The 21,523-nt window shown below is 35.3% G+C and overlaps 2 protein-coding genes across 4 annotated transcripts in view; one reads left to right on the forward strand and one right to left on the reverse strand.

Annotated features, from left to right (window-relative positions):
* Positions 1–21,523, reverse strand: part of LOC145662075 (leukocyte surface antigen CD53-like) — a 101,804-nt gene that overhangs the window by 20,495 nt on the left and 59,786 nt on the right. The window lies entirely within an intron of this gene.
* Positions 5,870–13,433, forward strand: LOC145662073 (uncharacterized). Of its 2 annotated transcripts, none has more exons than XM_081727410.1 (2): positions 5,870–6,042; positions 10,363–13,433. In XM_081727410.1, exon 2 carries the CDS (start codon positions 10,405–10,407, stop codon positions 12,037–12,039), a length of 1,635 nt encoding a protein of 544 aa, XP_081583536.1. In that variant the 5' UTR covers positions 5,870–6,042; positions 10,363–10,404; the 3' UTR covers positions 12,040–13,433. Both variants share the same exon structure in this region, with proteins under 2 accessions (XP_081583536.1, XP_081583537.1).

A 21,523-nucleotide genomic window follows, 5' to 3' on the forward strand; every position in this document is an offset into this window, starting at 1 on the left:
TAACACGAAACATTTTCCACCACAGTACGAATCAGAGTTGTAGACAGACATGTGACGTCAGTTTGATAGTATTTCCCCTGTGAAGAAAGCCGTCTCCACTCTAACTTGTAAGACCGAAAGAAATTGAGTACTTTTCATTTTATTACACAGTAGAAGTATGAATATTATAGTTCATAAAAACAACTTCCTCAGCGAGAATCGAACCCAGGGCCCCTGAATCACGAAACGAACGCTCACGCCCTACGCTAAGACTGCTCTGTTCAGAAAGAATCAAAAAACATTCGTTTATGGAGCAAGTTTGTACACGTTTAGGATAACGACGAAACACACTGATTTCTGTCATGATAAAATACTATAGTTGAGAGACTTCAAATTTAAATTAAAAGACAAAAATAGACATATCGTGCCTCAAACCACTTTCTTTTCTGATTCACCGATAGTATCTCTGTAACTTGTTTTTATTATACTTAGTAATACTCGTTTTAAGCTATTTCCAGTAACTTTGAACGACAGGGACACGAACACAGATACATCGAGGGCATATACAATTTTAAAGGATCTCTCACCGGGAATTGAACACGGGACTGCGAGCACTAAACTATCTGAGGCAGTGATGGCGTGGGTCAAAGAAAACTTGACCCACCACCCACCACGACCCTGCACCAATCATGACCCACTCTGATCCATCACCCACCATGAACCACTTTGATTCATCACCCACAATGACCCACTCTGACCCACTACCCACCGACCCCCTAACACCCACCACCTACCAAAACATATCATTATCAACTCTGACACATGATACCCAGCCTCTTTTCTACTGACTAAAGAGTTTATACTTGCAATAATAAAACCAGGTTGTGAAATTCTGACTAATCGGAGTGAATTTTTACGGTCACTCGCCCAAGCACCGGTCTTTTACAATAACGGTGGATCTGACCTTTACGATATAAAATGGTAGTGTTTGTCATGGACCAAATTCCTTTGAATTTCAATTAAATTATCATGGTATAATTATTTCCTTGTTGAATTATCGATACTTTTGAGTGGAAAAACGCATGAAATTTGGAAGTCCCAAATCAAGGAAACTAGACCAACGTAGTCCAAACTGAAGATTTCCCTGTAATTAAGCGTACATTATAAATTTTATGTCTATTTTCTCACTACATGATTGCTTGATTGCCCTGTGCTCTAAGTGCTCCATATAATAAACATAAGCTTTAGCAATTATTCTAGTAGAAAGCGCATAAGCGCATGGTTTGTTTCTCAATTTGTTTGTGAATTTGTTTCTCAACTAATATCAATCATTTTCAATTATTTTTACAAACCGACCCACTACCAATTTTACATATATACAATGTGCTGTCCCGCACTCATAAAGAAGAATTTTAAAAAAGTGCTATGACACGTTGTGTTCATTTTCAATAGAGAGTTAATATACTGAATTTCAGCTCCGTAAGTTTAACGGCTTGTGAGATACTCCTTTTCTTCGCTAAAATTCGGATCCCAACTACCCCCATAAGATATTATTATAATGAAAGTGATATGATAACATGCCAGTTTGGATTAAGGCCTAACTGTATACCAAATGCCATTTCATTTGACTTTGCAATTTGACCGTGATGATCAGGCACACATAGTTACACCCATTTTTTTATATAATTATATTTTATAGTGATTCAAAAATGTATTGTTTTCAGTAGTTAGCTCCCCTAAAAGCTCACAGGCTGTATGCCTTGAAAGCCAAGTAGTAGTATAAATCCCATTGCTATTATTCCAATTACAATGTCCCAAATTGCCTGAAGTTCTTTTTTAACTTACAACGAGAATTCAGACTCTGGTAAGTGAACTTCGGGACCATTTTTTGCGAGTTGGTAATGCACATTTAAAGAATTAATATTGCAAACTGGGAGAGAGCAATGACCAAAAATAACGGGGAAAAACCGTCTTAAAGTTTTCTACTCGCTGCATATATTGTACGACGCACAAATTTACGAAGTTTAAGCGTGGCAAAGTAAGGAAAATCTTTGACTCATGAGTAAAGGGTTACGGGTTCGATTCCTGTTCGAGTCAAACTTCTTTCTGTTTCGACAAATAAAGTAGCCATTTTTAACTATAAGTAAAATATTAATTCACTCTATGTTTATAATGAATAAAACAATATAAATTTTAAAATCACTTGTAAAATCTTTCAATGTTCCATGTTAACTACGGTAGAAACAAAATTTAATCTATTCCGTAAATATTATTGTTACCACAGTCATTGTGTAAAAAATGTTCTTGACGCTTCGTTTCTGTATCTGTAGACAGTGTACAGATTACAAGGGGAATGAGGAGGAAATCTCCTTTGGTTATAGCAACATGCACTATTAGCAAAGGGAATTTCCCCCTCAACTTCTTTGTAATTCGCAAACTGTCAACAGATGTAGACACAAGGCGTCAAGAACATTTATTACACATTGTCGTAACCAGTGGCGTATTTAAGGGGGGCACTTCCGGACTTAAGCCCCCCTAAATTTTATTAACTATATTAAAGTAAATGAAATATCTTGGAGAATTTTCACATTTCCACTGGTCGTAATCATAATATAACTCGTGATATCAGTAATTAATGCTCGGTCTTTGTGGCCGAGACTGCTAGCAAAACTGATTAGTAATTATAATTACTTTTGGCGTGGGTTCAAACCGGCCTCTGAGATTTTTTAAAAATTCTTATATTTTATTTTTAATGAGTTTCCTTAACACTCTTTCCATTAAAACATGACAAATAATACTCAAAAATGTGATTTACTTACGTTACGCGTGCAGTTTTGCTACACGAATCCATAGTATTGGTAGTAATAGTGGTAGTAACAACGGGTCAGAAGCCCCGCACGGCTCGTTCTGTTCCAGCTTCACTGTCATGATATTAATTTAACTTTAGCTGCTTCTTCAATTTTCTTGTTCTTTAATTCCAACAAACTGACAGTTTTCTTCTATAACACACATTACATACACTACAAGGTTTGGACAATCGCAAACTGCAACCAATCAGAAACGTGTATTTAGTTCCTATGGCTAGGGTCGTGTGTGAAATAAAAATATACTGTTCAGAAGATACTGTCTACAGTGCTGTAACTAAAGTGGGTCGGTAGATCAGAGTGGGTCATTGTGAATTGTGGGTCGCAATGGATCTCGTGCTATTGACCTACGACCCACTGACCCACTCAGAAAACTCGACGCACTTGACCCACCGACCCACTCCAACTCTGATCTAATGGTGGGGTATTTGGTTCGTTCCCAAGGGAAATAAGCTTGAAGTGAAGAACATCGTGCTCGTAGGTTTTCTCGGGATACTCCAATTTCCTCCCATTTTCTCCTTCCACTAATTTGCTCATCATAATTCACTTGCTTTAATCATGGTCTCCCTTAACCTAACAGGTATAATCGTGGGACATTAAAAGCAAAGATCACGAAATATCAAAAGTGCTAATAACACTATGTCAGAAGTGCCTAAAAGACATGAGTTGCAACAAAACTTTGTGTAGGGACAATAACCAAAAAATAAACGAATAAGTGTTTTTCTATTTTCCGTGGAAAAAATGGTTTTAGTGGACAAGAGGCCCCATCCAAAATCTTGAAATTTGACGCCCGAAAATCAAAACGTGAACCGAAGCGAACAAAATTGTGCACAGACCGAATTTTGAACCCGAAATGAGGGAATATGTTTCATATTTTCCTGAAAAAAAGGTTGGATGGGCACAGATTCCGGAAAGCCTTTGATCATGAAATATCAAAATTCCTAATAACAGTATGCCAGAGGTGCCTAAAGGTCATGAAGAGTTGCAACGAAACTTTGTGTAGGGCCAATACGCAAAAAGGAAACGAATATTTGTTATTTTTTTCATTTTTGTGGAAAAACTGTTTTGTGTGCAAAAATCCATACCCCAAATTGTGAAAGTTGACGCCCTAAAGGCAAGAAGTAGTGTACTAAAGTGAATGTATTTGTGCACAGATATTGTATACATAAAGTGAAGCAATATGGGTTTCGTATTTTCCTTTAAAAACCTTCCAAACCTTTGATTACGAATTATCTAAAGTGCTAATGAGTAGCCTATACTTCAGAAGTGACTAAAGAAATGGAGGATTGCAACGAAACTTTTGTAGGGACAATACGCAAAAGATAAGCAAACATGTGTTTTTAGTTTGTGCGGAGAACAGTGTTGGGGCCAAGGTATCTTCCGCAAAAATAAATATCGTAGAAGTACGGGAAGGAGTGGACCGAAGCGATTGAAATTGTATTTAGATCTTGTATATGTACAATAAGGCAATTCGTGTTTCCCAATTGTCTCCATATAATCTATTTCGTAAATATATTGATATCACGAGTTACATTATAGTTACCACAGTCGTTGTGTAAAAAATATTTCTGACGCTTCGTGCCTACATCTGTCGACAGTATGAAAATTACAAGGGGGATGAGAAGGAAATCCTCTTTGGTAATACTAGATGTTACTATAACCAAAGATTACCTCGTATTCCACTTCTATTAAGCGGCGAAAATCTGTCTTCAATATTGGGTGGGAAGACGGGTGAGACCGTTCACATATTTTTTTAAAGCGATGTTCAAAATATTTATGATGTTGAAAAGCAATACTGTGTAAGATCATGGGAGCAGAGTTGTCTTCAAAAATGGGAGACGGGCAGATTTGAGACTTATTCTGGGGGATATCAATTTCATCTCATTTTCCTTTGTGGCAATCGGACACAATCACATTTCTCCCAAAGAAACATATTTCAAATCGGATTATTGGGGGCACAAACCCTCAGTTCCAAGATTGGAATTGACATGTCCTCCTTACCGCCCGTGCCATTTGTGCCAGTCCGTGTAATACACACACTGTCAACAGATGTAGACACGAAACATAAGAACATTTTTCACACAACGACTGTGGTAACCATAATATAACTCCTGATATTATATTTACGAAATCGATTATATTTCGTTGCAAGTTACCATGAAATATTGAAAGATTTTACAACTGATTTGAATATTTCTATTGTGGATCCATTCATTGTAAATATATGGAGAATTAACATTTTACTTGCAGCTACAAGAGACTACTTTATTGGTTGAAGCTTGACACCAGCGGGAATTGGACCCGTAACCCTTGGAAATGTGAGTCACAAATGCTTCTGACTCTGCCACGCCGTCTCTTAATAAATTTGCGCAACGTACGACATATGCGGCGAGTCAAAAATTTAAGACACTTTTTCTATGCTATATTAGGCCATTGCGCTCTTCCAGTTTGTAATATGAACACTTTAAATGTTCACAATCACCTTGCAAAAATGGCGCCGACGTTAATTTACCGAAGTATGCTTTCTCCTCGTAAGTGAGAAAAGAACTTAAGGCATTTTTGGATATTGATATTTGTAATTGCAATAATAGCAAAATACGGAGATACTTAGATCCATCAGAAAAGAAAGTGATTTGAGGCACTATATGTATATTTTTGTTTTTTAATTTAAATTTGAAGTCTGTCAACTATAGTATTTTATCATGACAGAAATCAGTGTGTTCCGTCGTTATCCTAAACGTGTACAATTTGCTCCATAAACGAGTGTTTTTTGACTCTTACTTAACAGAGCAGTCTTAGCGGAGTGGCGTGAGCATTCATTTCGTGATTCAGGGGTCCGGGGTTTGAATCTCGCTGAGGAAGTTGTTTTTATGAACTATAATATGCATACTTCTGATGTGTAATAAAATAAAAAATACTCAATTTCTTTCGGTCTTACAAGTTAGAGTGGAGACGGCTTTCTTCACAGGAGAAATACTATCAAACTGACGTCACATGTCTGTCTACCGAGGCTGGAGAGAAAAACAGGCTACGGCGCTGGAAGATGACGTCAGAATCTTAGTCCTATCATGGCTGATAGTGCATTATGAGCTAATGGAAGTGCGCTTGATTTGAATTGTGTTTAAGTTAATTGTAATAAAAACATTTTCAATTTTTGAGTGCAAGAATAGGAAACATTCTTGAAGAGCTTGAAGATAAGGTAAGTTTCAAATTGTAATTTAATAATAGTTTTTTGTAGGCCGTTAAGTTGATACCTGACGACGATTGAGGTTTCAGTTGTGTTCACATTTGTACTTATTTGATATTAATAAGATTTTATAGACGACTATTTGGTACTGTATTTATTACTTAAGTAATCTTATATTTCTTCCAAATCGTGAGTTTTACATAGTGTTATTTGGGGTTTAGATAATATTGTGTAATACGAAAATTGTATATAATAATTAGTTACTTCTTGTACTTTTGATAGTATATTGAAAGGCCTGATATTTAAGCAGATTACTACTGTTCTTAAACTAGAATTCCTGGATGAATCTTACGAAAACTTCTATCAAAAATCATTCTTATGACTTGATTATTATTTCATAATCTTGTTTTGGTGAAGATTTGAAACTCGTTTTCATTGAGCAGTCCTTACAGAAAACCACTTCAATATAAATGTATATTATTTAAACTCAATATTAGTTTTCGTTCTCGCAAATTCATAGTGAAAACGTTGCTTTATTGTGCAAGTGAAACCGTAAAGAAAATGAAATTTTGGTCAATGAGATGAAAATAAAAGGGGGTTGTGTCTCGTTGAGTAGGTCCAGAATATAGCAAAAACCGACAACATTACAGGAAAGAAGTGCGGCAGTGAATATATGAATTTTAATCGTAATTATTGGTTAGAATTAGTTTTAAAATATATTGTTTGGAAGTTAAAAATGATTAGAGTTGTTGATACTATTGAAGTGTTCGCCTAGTCACGCGTGGAAGTAGTCACTATAGTACAAGTGGCATTATTTGTTGTACGAGTACAAGGGAGCAAAGTCACAAGCCTTTAAAAGTTCGACCTACTCAACGAGAAAAAGGCCTTAAAAGTAATGACAGTGGTATGGAAAAATCTACAGAAATAGTTTCGAAGTCTAGAGTGGATTCAAATGATCAAAACGTACGTGGTGCCTGGAAAATTTGGCCTTCAAGTAGTTTTAGGTGGTCAGGCTTTTTTCTAAGAAATTGTTACAATTTTGCTAATTTCTCTTTATATCTTAAAGTTGAATGGAGTTTACGATACTGCGTTAAGTTATATTAGGTCTGGGTTAGTTTATGTTCAGTTAGTAGATTACGGTAGGCTAGGTTAATTGAGGTTATGATATAGTTTTATAACTTCGCTATTTTTTGTTATTATTAGGTTAGATAAAGTTAGGTTATGGTGGATTAGATTAGAGGGTATTACTTTAGCAGACGGCTCTACCAAATTTGTATTTATGGACGGATTTTTTAATTTTTTTTTTCACTAGATTTTGGCCCCAACTGCTACGAAACGTAGCTGAGCGAGCGAAAGGGGTTAGAAGTCCCGCAGGGTTAGTTTTTTCCTGCCTTTAAGTTACACACAATTGGTGTTGCCATTGCGACCATTGGAGATGGCTGTTTTCCAAAACTTAACATACACTTACTTGTATTTCGTTCCTTGCTTGTATTCAGCCGCCTTTCGCCTTGTATTCACTCCCAGATACGATTTATTGATTTTAAACGGCTTAACTTTAGTTACTTCCCTCCACTATCAGACTTAGAAAAAAAATTCTTAATTCATACTACCGACTTTGCAAATTAACTGCATTTGTATACTGAGATAACGTTGTCCTTTTAACATTTCAATAGCTACAAAATGACAGAAATGAAAATTTTGGTGTAGATATTTTTTTCGTTCCTCTGTGGCATAGTCCTATTTTGCTAGTCCACCTTACCAATGTGTGTGTGTGTTTTTTTTTTCGATACAAGTAATTAGTGCTAAGGGTGCTTAAAAACATCTAACCAGAGTTAGTAATACAACGAATATTGGTAGAATTCCGTAGGCTACTGTCCATTCATTAATTTTAAATTCTAGTTTGATTATTCATTCATATCAGTAAGTTGAACGAAAGCAATTACGTGGATAATCATCTCTGGAATATTCACTGCCTTTCATGACATTGTTGTTGGTGACAAATTGTGTCGCGGATTATGAGGGCAACGTGATACCCTGTATCAATAAATTATTTTTGTTGTAAAACCACTTTTTAGTACTAAACGATGTTTCTTTTGAACTCACTTTAGCGACATCTACATCCACCATGCAAATTTGAAAACTTGTTTTCATTCGAATCCGGGTAAAAACTAAGCGCGATGGTACTTATCACAACTCAGGAGGCGCGAAGAGATTGTGGGAATGCGCATGAAACTAAAATCCACCGATACAAATTACTTGTTAAAGTCTTGCCTTGAAACAGACATGCCTTTCGTGCACATAGGATTTAAATTACCTCTTCCTGTATGCTATGACAATACTTCGTATTATTGCACACAAGTTTTCCACACTAATAAATATGTTATTCCCTCTTTACCCACTAACAGTTTCCGTAAATTGAGTACTACCTGGATACTTTGTAGGTATGCCATTATATATCTATTCAGTTTTTAAAAACTAAAAATCAGTTCCAAGCATGTGATTATTAATTAATTAATTTCACGTCACAAGTTGATGCAAACGTAAATTAATTCCTTATATTTACAAGCTCTATTTCTGAATGTAACAAATCGTTCTTAAATTTCATACTACGTTATGTTGTAGGAACATATCAGCCAGAGAGTTGGCTGGTTTAAACCTTGGTTTGAACCAGCTGAAAAAAAAAAAAAACTGGTTTAACCCAAAAAACGAAAAATTCGTAAAATTGTAAGTGTTCGTAAAATCTTGATGAACACACATTTGTGGGTTATCACGTTTCACTCCCGTATATTACTCCTATTATATTCAGACCCTTTCATTACTCAAATAGATTATACTACAAAAGCAACTTTTGTGTTATGAATGTTTCTTTTGTAATTTTTTTTATAGTTTGTTATTATTGTTATGCAATTGCAATCAAAGAAAAAATCTAAATATTGCTTCGTTTTAATAATGTTTACTATTGATAAAATACATCGAAATGCTGTACTTTTGGGTGGGAGGGTCTTACAAACCCTCGAGAGGCATTTATTGAAATCAGAAGTATATTTGGTATCTATTTATGTATAAATGAGTCAGAGCCAAAGTAGGTTCAAATAATGCGTATCTTGATTCACTTTTCTTACTGATATGCAAATTAAGTCATTGTATTTCCTTAACTTCGACTAATAAAAGTCGTAGTGAACTAACGTGGACTAAATTTGTTTTTCTGTACTCTTCAGTACTTTGAAATTGGCCATATGCAATTCTGTATTGATTTAACTTTTGTTCTGAGTTTCTGAAATGACTCTTGACAGTTATATTAACAAGTATGTAAAGAACAGTACAACATATTTTTTTCAATCAGGAGTCCTTCGCGAGTGAGTTGGCAGACATATCGCATTTGTGGCCAGTTAGTCGCGGTTTCAAGTTCAAATAGAGGATAATTTGTCTCGGATGTAAGCCGAGAAGCGGTTTGGATTCCGCCTTAAGCTTACGTGACCCCATCCAGTATAACCCGGTTGTTGCATAACACCAAGGCGAAGCAAACCAATTTTTGTCCATGTGGGATGTAAATACATAGAGCAAATTATTTAAACCAAAAAGCCTGGTTTAAACAAAAAAAAACGGGTTTTTTGTTTTTTAAATAAAAAACACGGTTTTTCCAACTCTTATATCAGCATATGTATCAGAAGAGCGCAACGGAGTATGTTTAAAATAACTCATGGCTCAGTTCTTGGTGTTATATTCCAATGTATGATTAATATATATATATATATATATAGGGTGTCCCAGATAACATGTTACACAGCTTGTTGGTAGATTCTTGGAAACAAATTGATTTTCTTAATACCGTGTCACTGATGTTTCCTGTATACATTGCACTAATTGTATACACAGCACCTTGCTGCAATATATTATCACCATTGTTGCCCAGTTTTCAATTGCAATTTCTATTTTTATAGTCAATGGTGCCTCGCAATTGGCAACCCTATATCTTACAAACGAAGTCGTGGTCTAGAAAATGGTATTAAGAAAACTAAACCAGTTTGGTCCAAAGAATCTACCCACAAGCTGTGTAGCATGTTGTTTGGGAGACCCTACATATGTATATCATTGACAATTGATCTGGCATCGAGAAAGTTGTGTGGTTACCGGTCATGTAATCTATCACTAATTATTTTTACTGCCATTTATAACACAACAGCCATTTTTTTTCTTCAAAAGACTGATTTACTTAGTAAATATGTATGTTCATGTAATATTAATAATATTCATTTTTAAAATGTACTAAATACACGTGTTTGTAAATCGTATTCAGATGTTTCACTGACGCTTGTTTAATTTTATTTATAGATTGAACGAGGAATTTATGTGGGCTATCTGCTTGCCATCATCATGCCTCGTCACTGTAGCGTGAGTGGATGCAAGTCTAATTATAAAAGTGAGCAAAGTGATTCCACTGTTACCACTTTTTTGCTCCCAAAATCAGAGCCATTAAGAAGTCAATGGATTAGGAAAATACCTACCGATTTTACTAGGATAAAAAATCCAGTGATATGTATAAAACATTTTCATGAATCTAACATAATTCGTCACGATACATTTGTTGTGGGTGGTGAAGTGAAAGTGTTTCCTAGAAAAATACCAAAGTTGAAGGAAGGAGCAGTGCCAAGTATTTTTTCCAACTTGCCACAATATCTTTCCTCTACTCCCGGTACATCAAAAAGGTTGGAAGAGAAAGAGCGGGATCGCTTTGAAGAAGCTATCAGACAAAGTATTGTAGAACATAAAGAATATGTGGCTAAAACGGCGATAAATTCAAGGAAAGATGTAGTGTGTTACTTCCTTGATAATAAAGAGAGTATTGCAGAAAATCGGGCGTGTGTGACTACTGCACAAAAAACATCATTTTGTTATATTGATCTTACAAAAAAAGTACCTTGTATTTTAGGATCTCTTGTAGTATTCGATACATTAGAGTTTAATATGTGTGTACATCAAACAGAAGTGCGAAAAACTCTACTTCCAAAAGGGTTACAAAAACTAAGTTCTGTAAATATTTTAGAAGATTTAATGAAATTTCTTGAGAAAAAAGTAGTATTAAACACAATAGATGAAGTTGACTGTATTGATGCTGCTATTTCTGTTCTTCAGTCTTGTGATTCACCTCAAATACATTTTATTTGTGAACAGCTTAAACATAACCAGGTGCCAAAACCTAAGAGATGTTATAGAGACAATACTATGTTGTTAGCAGTTTCATTATATATACATTCACGATCAGCCTATATTGTTCTTTATAAATGTAAATTACTTTGTCTGCCTCACCCAAGAAACCTAGAAAAATTAATTTGTAAATATTCACTCGAAGGTAGCTCTTTAGAAGGTAGTATGCGGTACCTGCAAGCCAAATTGCCTTTTTTGTTAGAGCATGAGCATGTAATTAACCTACTGATTGACGAAATATACATGGAACAGAATTACAGTTTTAAGGGTGGATCAATATATGGGTCTAGTCAGTTAAATCCTAACAAGGTTGCAAAAACAGCTCAAGTTTTTATGATTTCTTCTGTGTTTTCTAAATTTAAAGATGTGGTCAGTATTGTACCTGTTCATGGCCTTACAAGTGAACAATTAAAAAACTTGATTTTAGAAGTTATTTTTGCTCTTGAGAAAAATAGTTTTCAAGTGTTAAGTGTAATCTCAGATAATAATTCTGTAAATTGCAAAGCTTTTGAGTTATTAAGCCCGAACAAAATTCTTGAACCGAGTATTTCTCATCCAGTAGATAACTCTAGACTCTTATTTTTTATTTTCGATACCGTTCACATCCTGAAATGCATTCGAAATAACTGGCTTGCCAAAAGAAATGATGGACGCAGTGTAGTGTATCCTGATATGAATAATGAGAATGTTCTTTTGAAAGCACAATATAAGCATTTAGAAGTGTTATATAGTGTGGAAAAGAAGTCTGTTGTAAAATATGGTCATATTTTGTCTTGCAAGTGTTTGTATCCATCTAACATATAGAAACAAAACGTAAAACTAGCTTTAGATATAATAAATGAAAAGAATAGCAGCTTTAAGAGCTATTGCTGTACATCATCCTCAGTTATTTCCTGGGTATGAGGAAACGTGTACTTTTCTGCTTATTTTCTGTAAATGGTGGAAAATAGTGAATGTTCAAAGCGTTTTTGAGGGAAAACGATTCAATGACCCAGACAGGGAACCTGTAAGAGGAATAGACTCCTCATCTGTTGATTTTCTTCGTACTCTATCCATGTGGTTAAAAACCTGGCGACAGATTGTACCTATAGCTGATGCACTAACAACACAAAATTTTCAATCATTAATTACAACGACGGACGCATTTTTGCAAATGATACCCTATGTATTTCATAACTACAGAACAGACTACCTGTTGTTGGGAAAATTCCAAACAGACGACCTTGAAGGACGTTTCGGGAACTACCGGCAAATGAGTGGTGCTAATTATTATATAAGTTATGTCCAAATTCTAGAGAGTGAAAGGAAGCTTCGTTTTAAAAGTCTACTTATGTTAAGTTCCAGTAATGTTTCCATTCCATTGAAATCTCTTCTTGCAGTTGAGAATTTTGAAGATGTTGAAGTTGATATTAGTGCGTTCGTTGGTGCTCTTGAGCATGATTTTGTATTAGAACAAATACCAAGAGATGTGATCCCCATTCTAACTTACATATCTGGTTATGTAGTTAGAAAGGAATTGGAACGTAAGAATTGTGTAGAGTGTAAATTATGGGTAGAATCTGGAAAAGAAGTTGATGTCGAAGTTCCCATTGATCTTATTAAAGAAATGGATCGCGGAAAACTAATAGTCCCAACAGAATGTGCGCTTTCTGCAACTGCTATTGCATGGCATGTTCTACAAAAGCTCCTTGAGTATCACGAGGTTTTATTTCTGTCTACACGGAATCAATTGTCTGTGTTACATCAATTAAGTGTCATCAAACTATTACAAAACAGCTATGTCATATCTTTCAAACTAGAGGATGTATGCCAATGCAAACAAACTTTGCGAGATGTGTTATCAAATATATGTTTACGTACCAGTAAAATAATGCTTGGAAATTTGATAAAGACAAAAAAATGACTTTCAAAGGAACTCACATGTTTCCGGTAAGAAAATAAGAAAATTGAGTAAATAATGTTGTAAATTGTGTGTGGTGTACTTTAATATAAATGTATATGAATTACAGCAGAATTTGATACATTTTTTGAGCTGATTTTAATATTTCTTAACTGATAATTGTCTGTTCGGTTATAAGCTTAAGTAGTATTTGTAGTATCAGATAATAGTACAAAATCGTTCAGCTGTTGCATAATTATTTGTTCTGGATCTTGTAATTTTTATTGTAATTTAATATTGGTTAATACATTTATGAATAATCCTGAATTTTGAGTTTCTTGCTACCTGAAATAGTATGTACTTTTTCCATAAATTGCTGGAACATATGTATTGTATCTCCCCTCTTTTTTTCCTACGCGCCAGTAATTGTATAAAAGTCATGGCACTTTTAGCTGGTATATTAATTATTCGGTTAGGTTTATTAGTTTAAGGTACTTGCTACCCATAAACTGCAAATAATATAGAATCTATTGTTTGTTAGAAGTATTTCCTGTAAACTAAAACAGAGAAAATTCAGCGATACAATCTTGTCTTTCTTATATTAAAAAAAAAAATGCGAAATTGTATCACCGCAATTCCTTATTACTAAGAATGATTAATTTTATGGTTGCGCTATAGACGAAACGAGACAGAGCTCTACAAATAGGAACTCATGTACTTTTCTAGGTGAGACATTACTTTCTCTACATATTTTCCAGACGAGATATTCTGAACTCTTATCTCGTACACAGTCTTAATTATTTTCTACTAATTATTGACCATGAAACCAAATGCTACATCCACTGGGCCAACTTTGCGAGATACTAATTTGAAAACCAGATTTTGTATTGCATCCAAGTAAGCACTGAGCATGGCGGTGCGTGACACAGCGGAGTGGGCGCTAAGAGATGGTGGGAATTTTGTATAAAACTAACAATAACCCAACGAACATGCCTTTCTTGCAATTACTATAATGTGGTGTTACGTGTTCCTGTAGGCTATGACAATACTTTGTATTTCTGCCTTATAATTGTTTTCCACACCAATAAAAATGTTACATAATTCTTTCTTTTATCTACTAACAGTTCCCGTAAATTGAGTATTGCCCGAATACTCTGTAGCTTCACCATGGATAATGTCTATATATGCACATGTTTAGTTATAAAAATTAGTTTGTAGCACGCATTTTTTTTTTTAGATTGCGCATAATTGTGTAGGTTAATGCATAGTAAGTTATTAAATAAGTCAAGTGAATAAGAAAATAGTTTTTTGTGCATGAGTTATGTTTATAATGCATATTTTAGCAGTGTCAACCTGTTACCCGACACCATTGGGTTAACTTGTATAAGTTGTTATAATATGCTGCTACGGCAGGGCAAAGCTGGTGGAAAAGCGTGAACTGCGTAGGCTATTTAATAGGCGTTAAGCCAGGGTTTGCCCAGGTGAGCCCAGCCCGAACGCTTTAAAACCCACCTGGGTTTTTGACCTATTTGTTCGTATATTATTGGTACAACTAAGGTGATCACATTGTAATTTTTATCAGATTTTAGACTTTCCGTGGGCAAATTAGAGGCTTTCACGTTAAGGTATACAACAACATTCAACATTTCAACATAAGACCTTTATATAGTTCTGAATGCACTAAATGAATTAAAAAAAAAAACTTGAGATAGTTATAGAACAAATTAATGTATGGATTATGCTTATAGCCTATTTGGGGTAAAATAAGTAATTTTGTACTTTAGAAAATATTTTCCGTGAATAATGTGTTCGTCGACTTGGCGACACCGAGGGACATTATCACTCATACGTTTGACGGGTTTAAGGTCATAGGTGCTGGTACTAATAGTACATATGTAAATACATTAGTAAAACTATTAGTATTATTTTTTACCTTTGATGTAAAACACAAGTTTCTTCAAGTAAAATTTGGTTTTCCAACAATAACGGTTTAGTTCAGTCATTTGTTGCTACTCTTCAAATAAGCATTCTGTAGAATCAACACCAGCAATAGTGTAAAAATTCTTGTCAAATTTAAGAAGCTTAATGCTCGGGGTTCCGAAGACTGTAACGCTTACGAGGGGCGGATCCAGGACGGACTTCTGGCGGGGGGGGTGTAATACTGCTACTTAGAGCTACTTTTAAGAGCTCCAAACTCTGGGATGGGTTTTATTTTTGGGGCGCCCCCTGGATCCGCCACTGACGCTTACTATTTCAGGTGCTAATTTCAAATTTCCGTATTAGTGAAAGTTTTCATGTATACGCCGTGAAAGAAGTGCTTGGGAAATTCCCGTTTAAGACGCAGAAGGATCGGAAATGAATACTTCAACAATAAAACTATTTTACGCTTAAGCCTGCCATACGTCCCGTAAAATACGGGAAAGTCTCGCGTCCCCGTAAATTTAGTCGGGACAGAGAAATGTCCCGTATTTTAACTCCGTTCCATTTCTGCTATCATTATAGGCTTATCCGAAAATTGAGAAACAAAAAATTCTGATATTGGCTGGGAATCCTGTAATTAGTGAATGAACAGTACGCTGTTGCATGTAGCAGTTTCGAGGAAGATATTACACCACCCTGTATGACTTGGGTTAATAGCGAGCGAAATTTGCAATGCTACTTTTTCCATTGCACTTGATGGAAACTCGGATACTCTCCGAAACATTAAAAAAAAATAATAAAAAAAAAAAGAGAGAGAGGCTTTGAGTGTTTCCACATTTACAAACACAGGGAAGATGACTAACCTTTTCTCCAGCAACACATTAGGTAAGTTAAGAATTATTATCTTTTTCAGAGGCTAGGGGCACAGAATTGTGCTTTGGTCCAGGTCTTAGCAAAATGTAAATCTGGTCCTGACAATTACACACGACACAAGGAAAAAAATAATCCGCTTTTCATCAGATTAAATTGACGAGCGTAATTTTGGCAAATACAGCCATGTAAATAAGTATTGCTAAACGCGCGAAGAATATTGAAGATAGATTGTACCACTGTTTTAAATAATTTGCATATTGTTTTCCTGTAAAGCATTTTTATAGCACATCTTAAGTTTTTAGGCATCTTCAGTCTGTACAATTAATTGCAGGGTACGAACAGAGAAAAGCAGCTGCTGCTTAGTGAACTTTCGCCTATTATATTGTTGAAAATATAATATAAAATGAAATCTTTTAGTTTTAGTCTCGCGGTTATGCCTGCTATGCTCAAGGTGACGGTGATAATGAGAAATGAATGAAATGGTGGAATGAAGAAAGTGGGAGGAAACATGAAAATACCGAGAAAACCCACGCACAAGGTGTTTGTCCACCACAAAGCTTACCTGGCGCGAGCTGGGATCGAACTAGGAACCCCGTGCACTAGAGGTGAACGCTCTACCACTGAACAACCACGGCCTATTATACTTTTGTTCATAACCAGACCACTTCACAATACTTTTGTTCATTGTATTGTGTTGGAAAGTTGAGGAGGGGGGGCGGTTGAGGTGTCCCGTATTCTCATGAAGAAAATATGGCAGGTTTATTTACGCTAGAAGATGTTAATTTCATATACGACATTTTAAAACATTTATTTATTTCATTCAACATGAATTGTATCTTTGTTTTAAATTAATAGACCCCTTTTGGTAGCTATTCATATTTGGCGAACGTCAGTCAGGCTTCTGGATGACTTGATCTACATAATGTTCGTTCGTCTGCCGAGCTCCTTCATGGCTATGCGCTTAGTGTACGCGTCTTCGGCGTGGGACCCGGGTTTCCTTCCCGGAGGGAGCCCATGTGGTTCGGATTCCATGTTAATCAGTAGGTCCCGTCTCATATAGCCTCGCTGCTGAAAGGGGCGTTAAACACAAAATGAACTTAACTCGTTTGTCTGCCTCTACCACACACACTACAGGGTACAACTTTCGGCCCTTTAAGTTAAATTTGTCAGGGTACAAACTCGAGACACTCTTAATTTACTGTATAGATTTTAGCGGTATACCAACTTAAAATATCAAAATGGCGGCCATTTTTTCAAAACAGCGAATATCCACGCTACGAAGCGCAATTTTCAGTCTTCTAAGTTGAATTTTTGACGGTGGAAGCACGAGATATGCTAAATTTGCTGTGTAGATTTTCTCGGCGATCGAATGTAAAATTTCAAAATGGCGACAATTTTTTTCAAAGCAACAGTAAGTAGAAAAATGTTGCAAGTTGTGACAATGACAATCTTGAAATATAAATCTCATTTTAACACTTTTACCCCAAAGACATTGAAATATTTCGAAAAAAACCGATTAAGCCCGAAAAAAAGCAACTGAGCCCAGGTGGGTTGGGCTTTTTCAAAAAAGCCCAGGTTTTTTCAAACCCTGCGTTAAGCAGCGTGTGAATTCAGATACAGAATCTTTTACAGCATATTTAACAAAAAAATGCAATAAAAAGGTGCTTTTTGATTACTTTTATCCACCAAATTTGTTAGTATTACTCGATAGTTATTCATAGGAGGAGGGTTGACGCAAACGTAAATTAATTCCTTATACTCAACCTCCTTTTGTGAAAATAACTCGTCTTTTATAACTTCTGTAAGATTCCTTAACCTGTAGGAAAAATGCAAAAAATGAGTGGAACAGAATTCCGTATCGGTTTATAACTCAGTTTTTGCCATGGTAAGTTCATCCTCACTCTTAATCTATACGATTGCTTGCATATTGTACATCCATCACTTATTTAGTGTGTGTCAGTACTTGAATTAACGTGGTCTTTTATTTAAACTGTTTTTTTAAAACATAAATTTCTATCCCAGCTCGGGGGCCTCGGTTTGTGGTGGGCAAGATCATGTCCGTGGGTGTTCTCAGAGTCTCTCGTCTTCTCCCACATTACCATTTCACCAGTTTTAAAAATATGTATGTGTTACTTCGTACGAGGGAGATAAGTAAAATTCCAGATAATTATGAATAAGAGTAATTGCGTTTTTTCTTCTCGTCTAAAATATAGTGGCACTTAAATGAGTGCAAAGATAATCTTTCTGCACGGGCGTCTCTAGCGGGGGGCGAGCGGGACACGTCCCCCCAATATTTTGTAGTACAAAATATTCCATATTTTATTCTAATTTAATTTTTTTACTAACGATAGAATAACATATAAATAGTCATATTTTTTATTTGGAATATAATATTCAGGATGTGAAACGATTATAACAGTTCGTGATGTACCTCAGGGGATCCTTGAAGGTAAGCAAAAGGGTAACAATGCAATCGAAGATAATAAACAGGTTGGACTAGGAAGTACCATTTAAATCAATTTCTTTGATGCCCCCCCCCCCAATTTTACATGCTCGAGACGCCAGTGACTTCCTGTATCAAATTACTTTTCAATTCACAGGGACAGCGGACTTTGATACACAATGGCTGGCAGAAATTCCAGTTATTGCAAGAATATTTTCTCATAGTCAAACGTCCAGATTTACAATTATTCACCAAATTAAAACAAGTAATTGTACTTAATTTTTCTTGCCTGAAACGCTCCCTAAGGGATTCTGCAAACTTACTTGCCTATGGCGCATGCCCAAATAATTGCTCAGAGATTCATTGTGTGTGTGGAAATTAATTTGCCGTAAAAATATTTTCCATCCAGAAAACACGCACCAACCTATGCTTGGTGACCACTAAAACAAAGAATTGCATGTATTCCGCGCCAGGGCAGGGTTAAATTTATGGGCACACGCGCACGTGCGTTCGTAGCGAGCAGGTAAGGAGCGATGGTAAACTATTTGGTGCTTAAATTTTTACTCTAGTGCGTGGGATCTCTGTCTCTATTCCAGCTCGCGCCAAGAAAATTTTTTGGAGACTCGGGGTTCTACCGTTTCCTCTCACTTTCTTCATTAACCAATTCGTTCATTTCTTATCATCACTGTCTCCCTTAGCTTCGGTGATAAACGTAGGATGTTAAATTAGCTATTTCATTTCATATTTCACTAACTTTCTGTTATAAATATATTCTATCTTTCCTGTAATACATTTTTTTCGCCACCCCGAAGTAATACAGGCACTGAAATTCTATGCAGGCACTCGCAGCTGATATATTAATTGTTCTGTAAGGTTTGTTACCTTAAGTTGGATTCTACCTACAGGCTGGAAATGATATAAGATCTATAATTTGACCCAAATATTCCCTGTGTTAAATCGCTTCGCTCGTGTAACATATATATAATAAAAGGGAGTGGTTATGTATGTGTTCGATTATAGCTTGGAATTATTTTAATTCTAAATAGAATTCTCATAAATAGGCTATTACCCCTGTTACATTAAGAAATTCTGAAATTAACTTGTGGTAGAACCATGGAACTATAGTTAAAATTCCACTATTCAGCTAGAAAAGTGAGTCGGACTAAGTTGATGACGTCACACTCGTGTTGTTACGTAGCGCCGTAGCCTGTTTTTCTCGCTAGCCTCGCTGTCTACAATCTTGATTCGTACTATGGTGAAAAACGTAACGTGTTTAGCAAACAATTCATGAATACGACCCCTAAGAGTCATGTTTCCTGCTTAGTATGAGTCAGAAATGTGTCTGAAACGATATTATTTCCGAGCAATTATTCCGAACGTCTTCCACTATTACTCCTACTGCCAGAAATAATAATATTTTCGTTCGCCATTTCAAACACGTTTCATATAACCGTTCAACCAAAATTTCTAAATAGGAACTATTCTTTCTTATATTGATATGTATATTTTGTTAAAATATGAATGTAACGCATACATAATGCAAATTCTTTTAGCCAAATAAAGCGTGTTACTATGTATCGTGGTAAATACAAATCCTACTTAATTTCTGCTTAGGCATCCGTAGTTTCGATATTAATATTGTCCAGAAGCTTGGGCCGTCTTCTCCCCTCTCTTTCCTTTCGGACACTAATCGCTCTTATGCTTTCTCTATCACTATCTCTTATCCTTTCCTTTTCTTTTCCTATCAACTTCAGTACGCTTATTTACATTGCAATAGGACGTAATATTGAGGGCTAAAATTTTCACTAATAATAATAATAATAATAATGGTATAAAAATTTTGAAAGTGGCCTAAAATTAGGCAACTTTCAGATAAGTCAAGATTACGGAAGGGTGTCTGTACCTCCAGGACAGGCCTCCGCAACTACTAAAATTTTAAACCAAAACGTCATGTAGAAATTATTCTGCTGTACGTTTTGAGGAAAATAACTGTAATAAAAATAACTGAATATCACTGAACACTAAGGCATATAATAAACTAACTTTTAGGATATGTAGAAGTAATTATAAAAGCTTTGTTATAAAAATACTTACACAGACCATAATATATTCAATGATCTGAGAAATACAAAGTAACAAAATAGCGTATAAGATTCAGTCTACAAAGCAATTTTTACTTAAAGAATGGACATACACTATTTCGAGAATCGAGATATAAGATAAATGTTTACGATACTTTTCGTCTCGTCTCGATTTCCATATCCAAAGCAAGACGATAATTTGAGTTAGCCTTGTCCCGTCTTAAATATAAAATATTAACTCTCGTCTCAATTATGTTTGTTTTGTATGAGAAACGAGATGAGAAATTCCTCTTCTTGTGAGCAACACTAAACAAAACCGATTCTTGCCAAATATTACATTTCTGGTTGTAATGTTATGCCTTGAACGATAATAAGCTACAAACTTTTAATCTTCTATGAGATAATATTAATTATTGTTAGTTTATTATTATTATTATTATTCCTAACGATTTGATAGTTCAAGTATTGAAACATTCGAGTATTAAAATATCAAAAGAAAATAAAACGTGTGTCATTGCCGACCAATCACCACCAAAAATTGTAATTAAAAAAAAAAAGTACTAGTCGTTCGTGGATTCGATTTGATTCCTCTACCTTCAGATTACTGGTCGGGCACCTTGACCACTTAATAACGATTACTACGCAGCAATTGATTTGTCTTTAGTTTGTTTAGGAGTATAATACACGCGTCGTATTTGATTCATAATAAAGGAGTTTTGTATTTTGTTTTCAAAAATCTGTAATGTTGATAATGTCCTGAATACGGTGATATAATACTCTGAGTCAATTACATATTCCCGTTTGTTTTTTTTTTTTTTCAAACAATCTGACTATTAACAAGCTACTGTTTTGAGCGAGCAGAAAAGGGTCTTTATTTAGGCGTGCCGAAAGAATTATCTCTTTAGATGAGTGGTTAGAGTTGTAGTTTTCTAATCTGGCGTCCCGGGTTCGAATTCCGCCTTCGCTGTTCAACCTTTTTAAAATGTTTCCTTTAAACTCTGAGCTCCAGTTGGATGCTGCTTAATGAAAGATAATCTCCAGAGGAGAAATTCAGTGATTATGTAATCTTGAAAATAGAGGAAGGAAAATGAA

This window comes from Thermobia domestica, chromosome 10, assembly GCF_964235325.1.
Source record: "Thermobia domestica chromosome 10, izTheDome1.hap1.1, whole genome shotgun sequence".
NCBI lineage: Eukaryota > Metazoa > Arthropoda > Insecta > Zygentoma > Lepismatidae > Thermobia > Thermobia domestica.

Bases quoted from the DNA above. Each gene is read 5' to 3' on its own strand.
- LOC145662073 (XM_081727410.1), top strand. From the start codon at position 10,405: ATGCCTCGTCACTGTAGCGTGAGTGGATGCAAGTCTAATTATAAAAGT.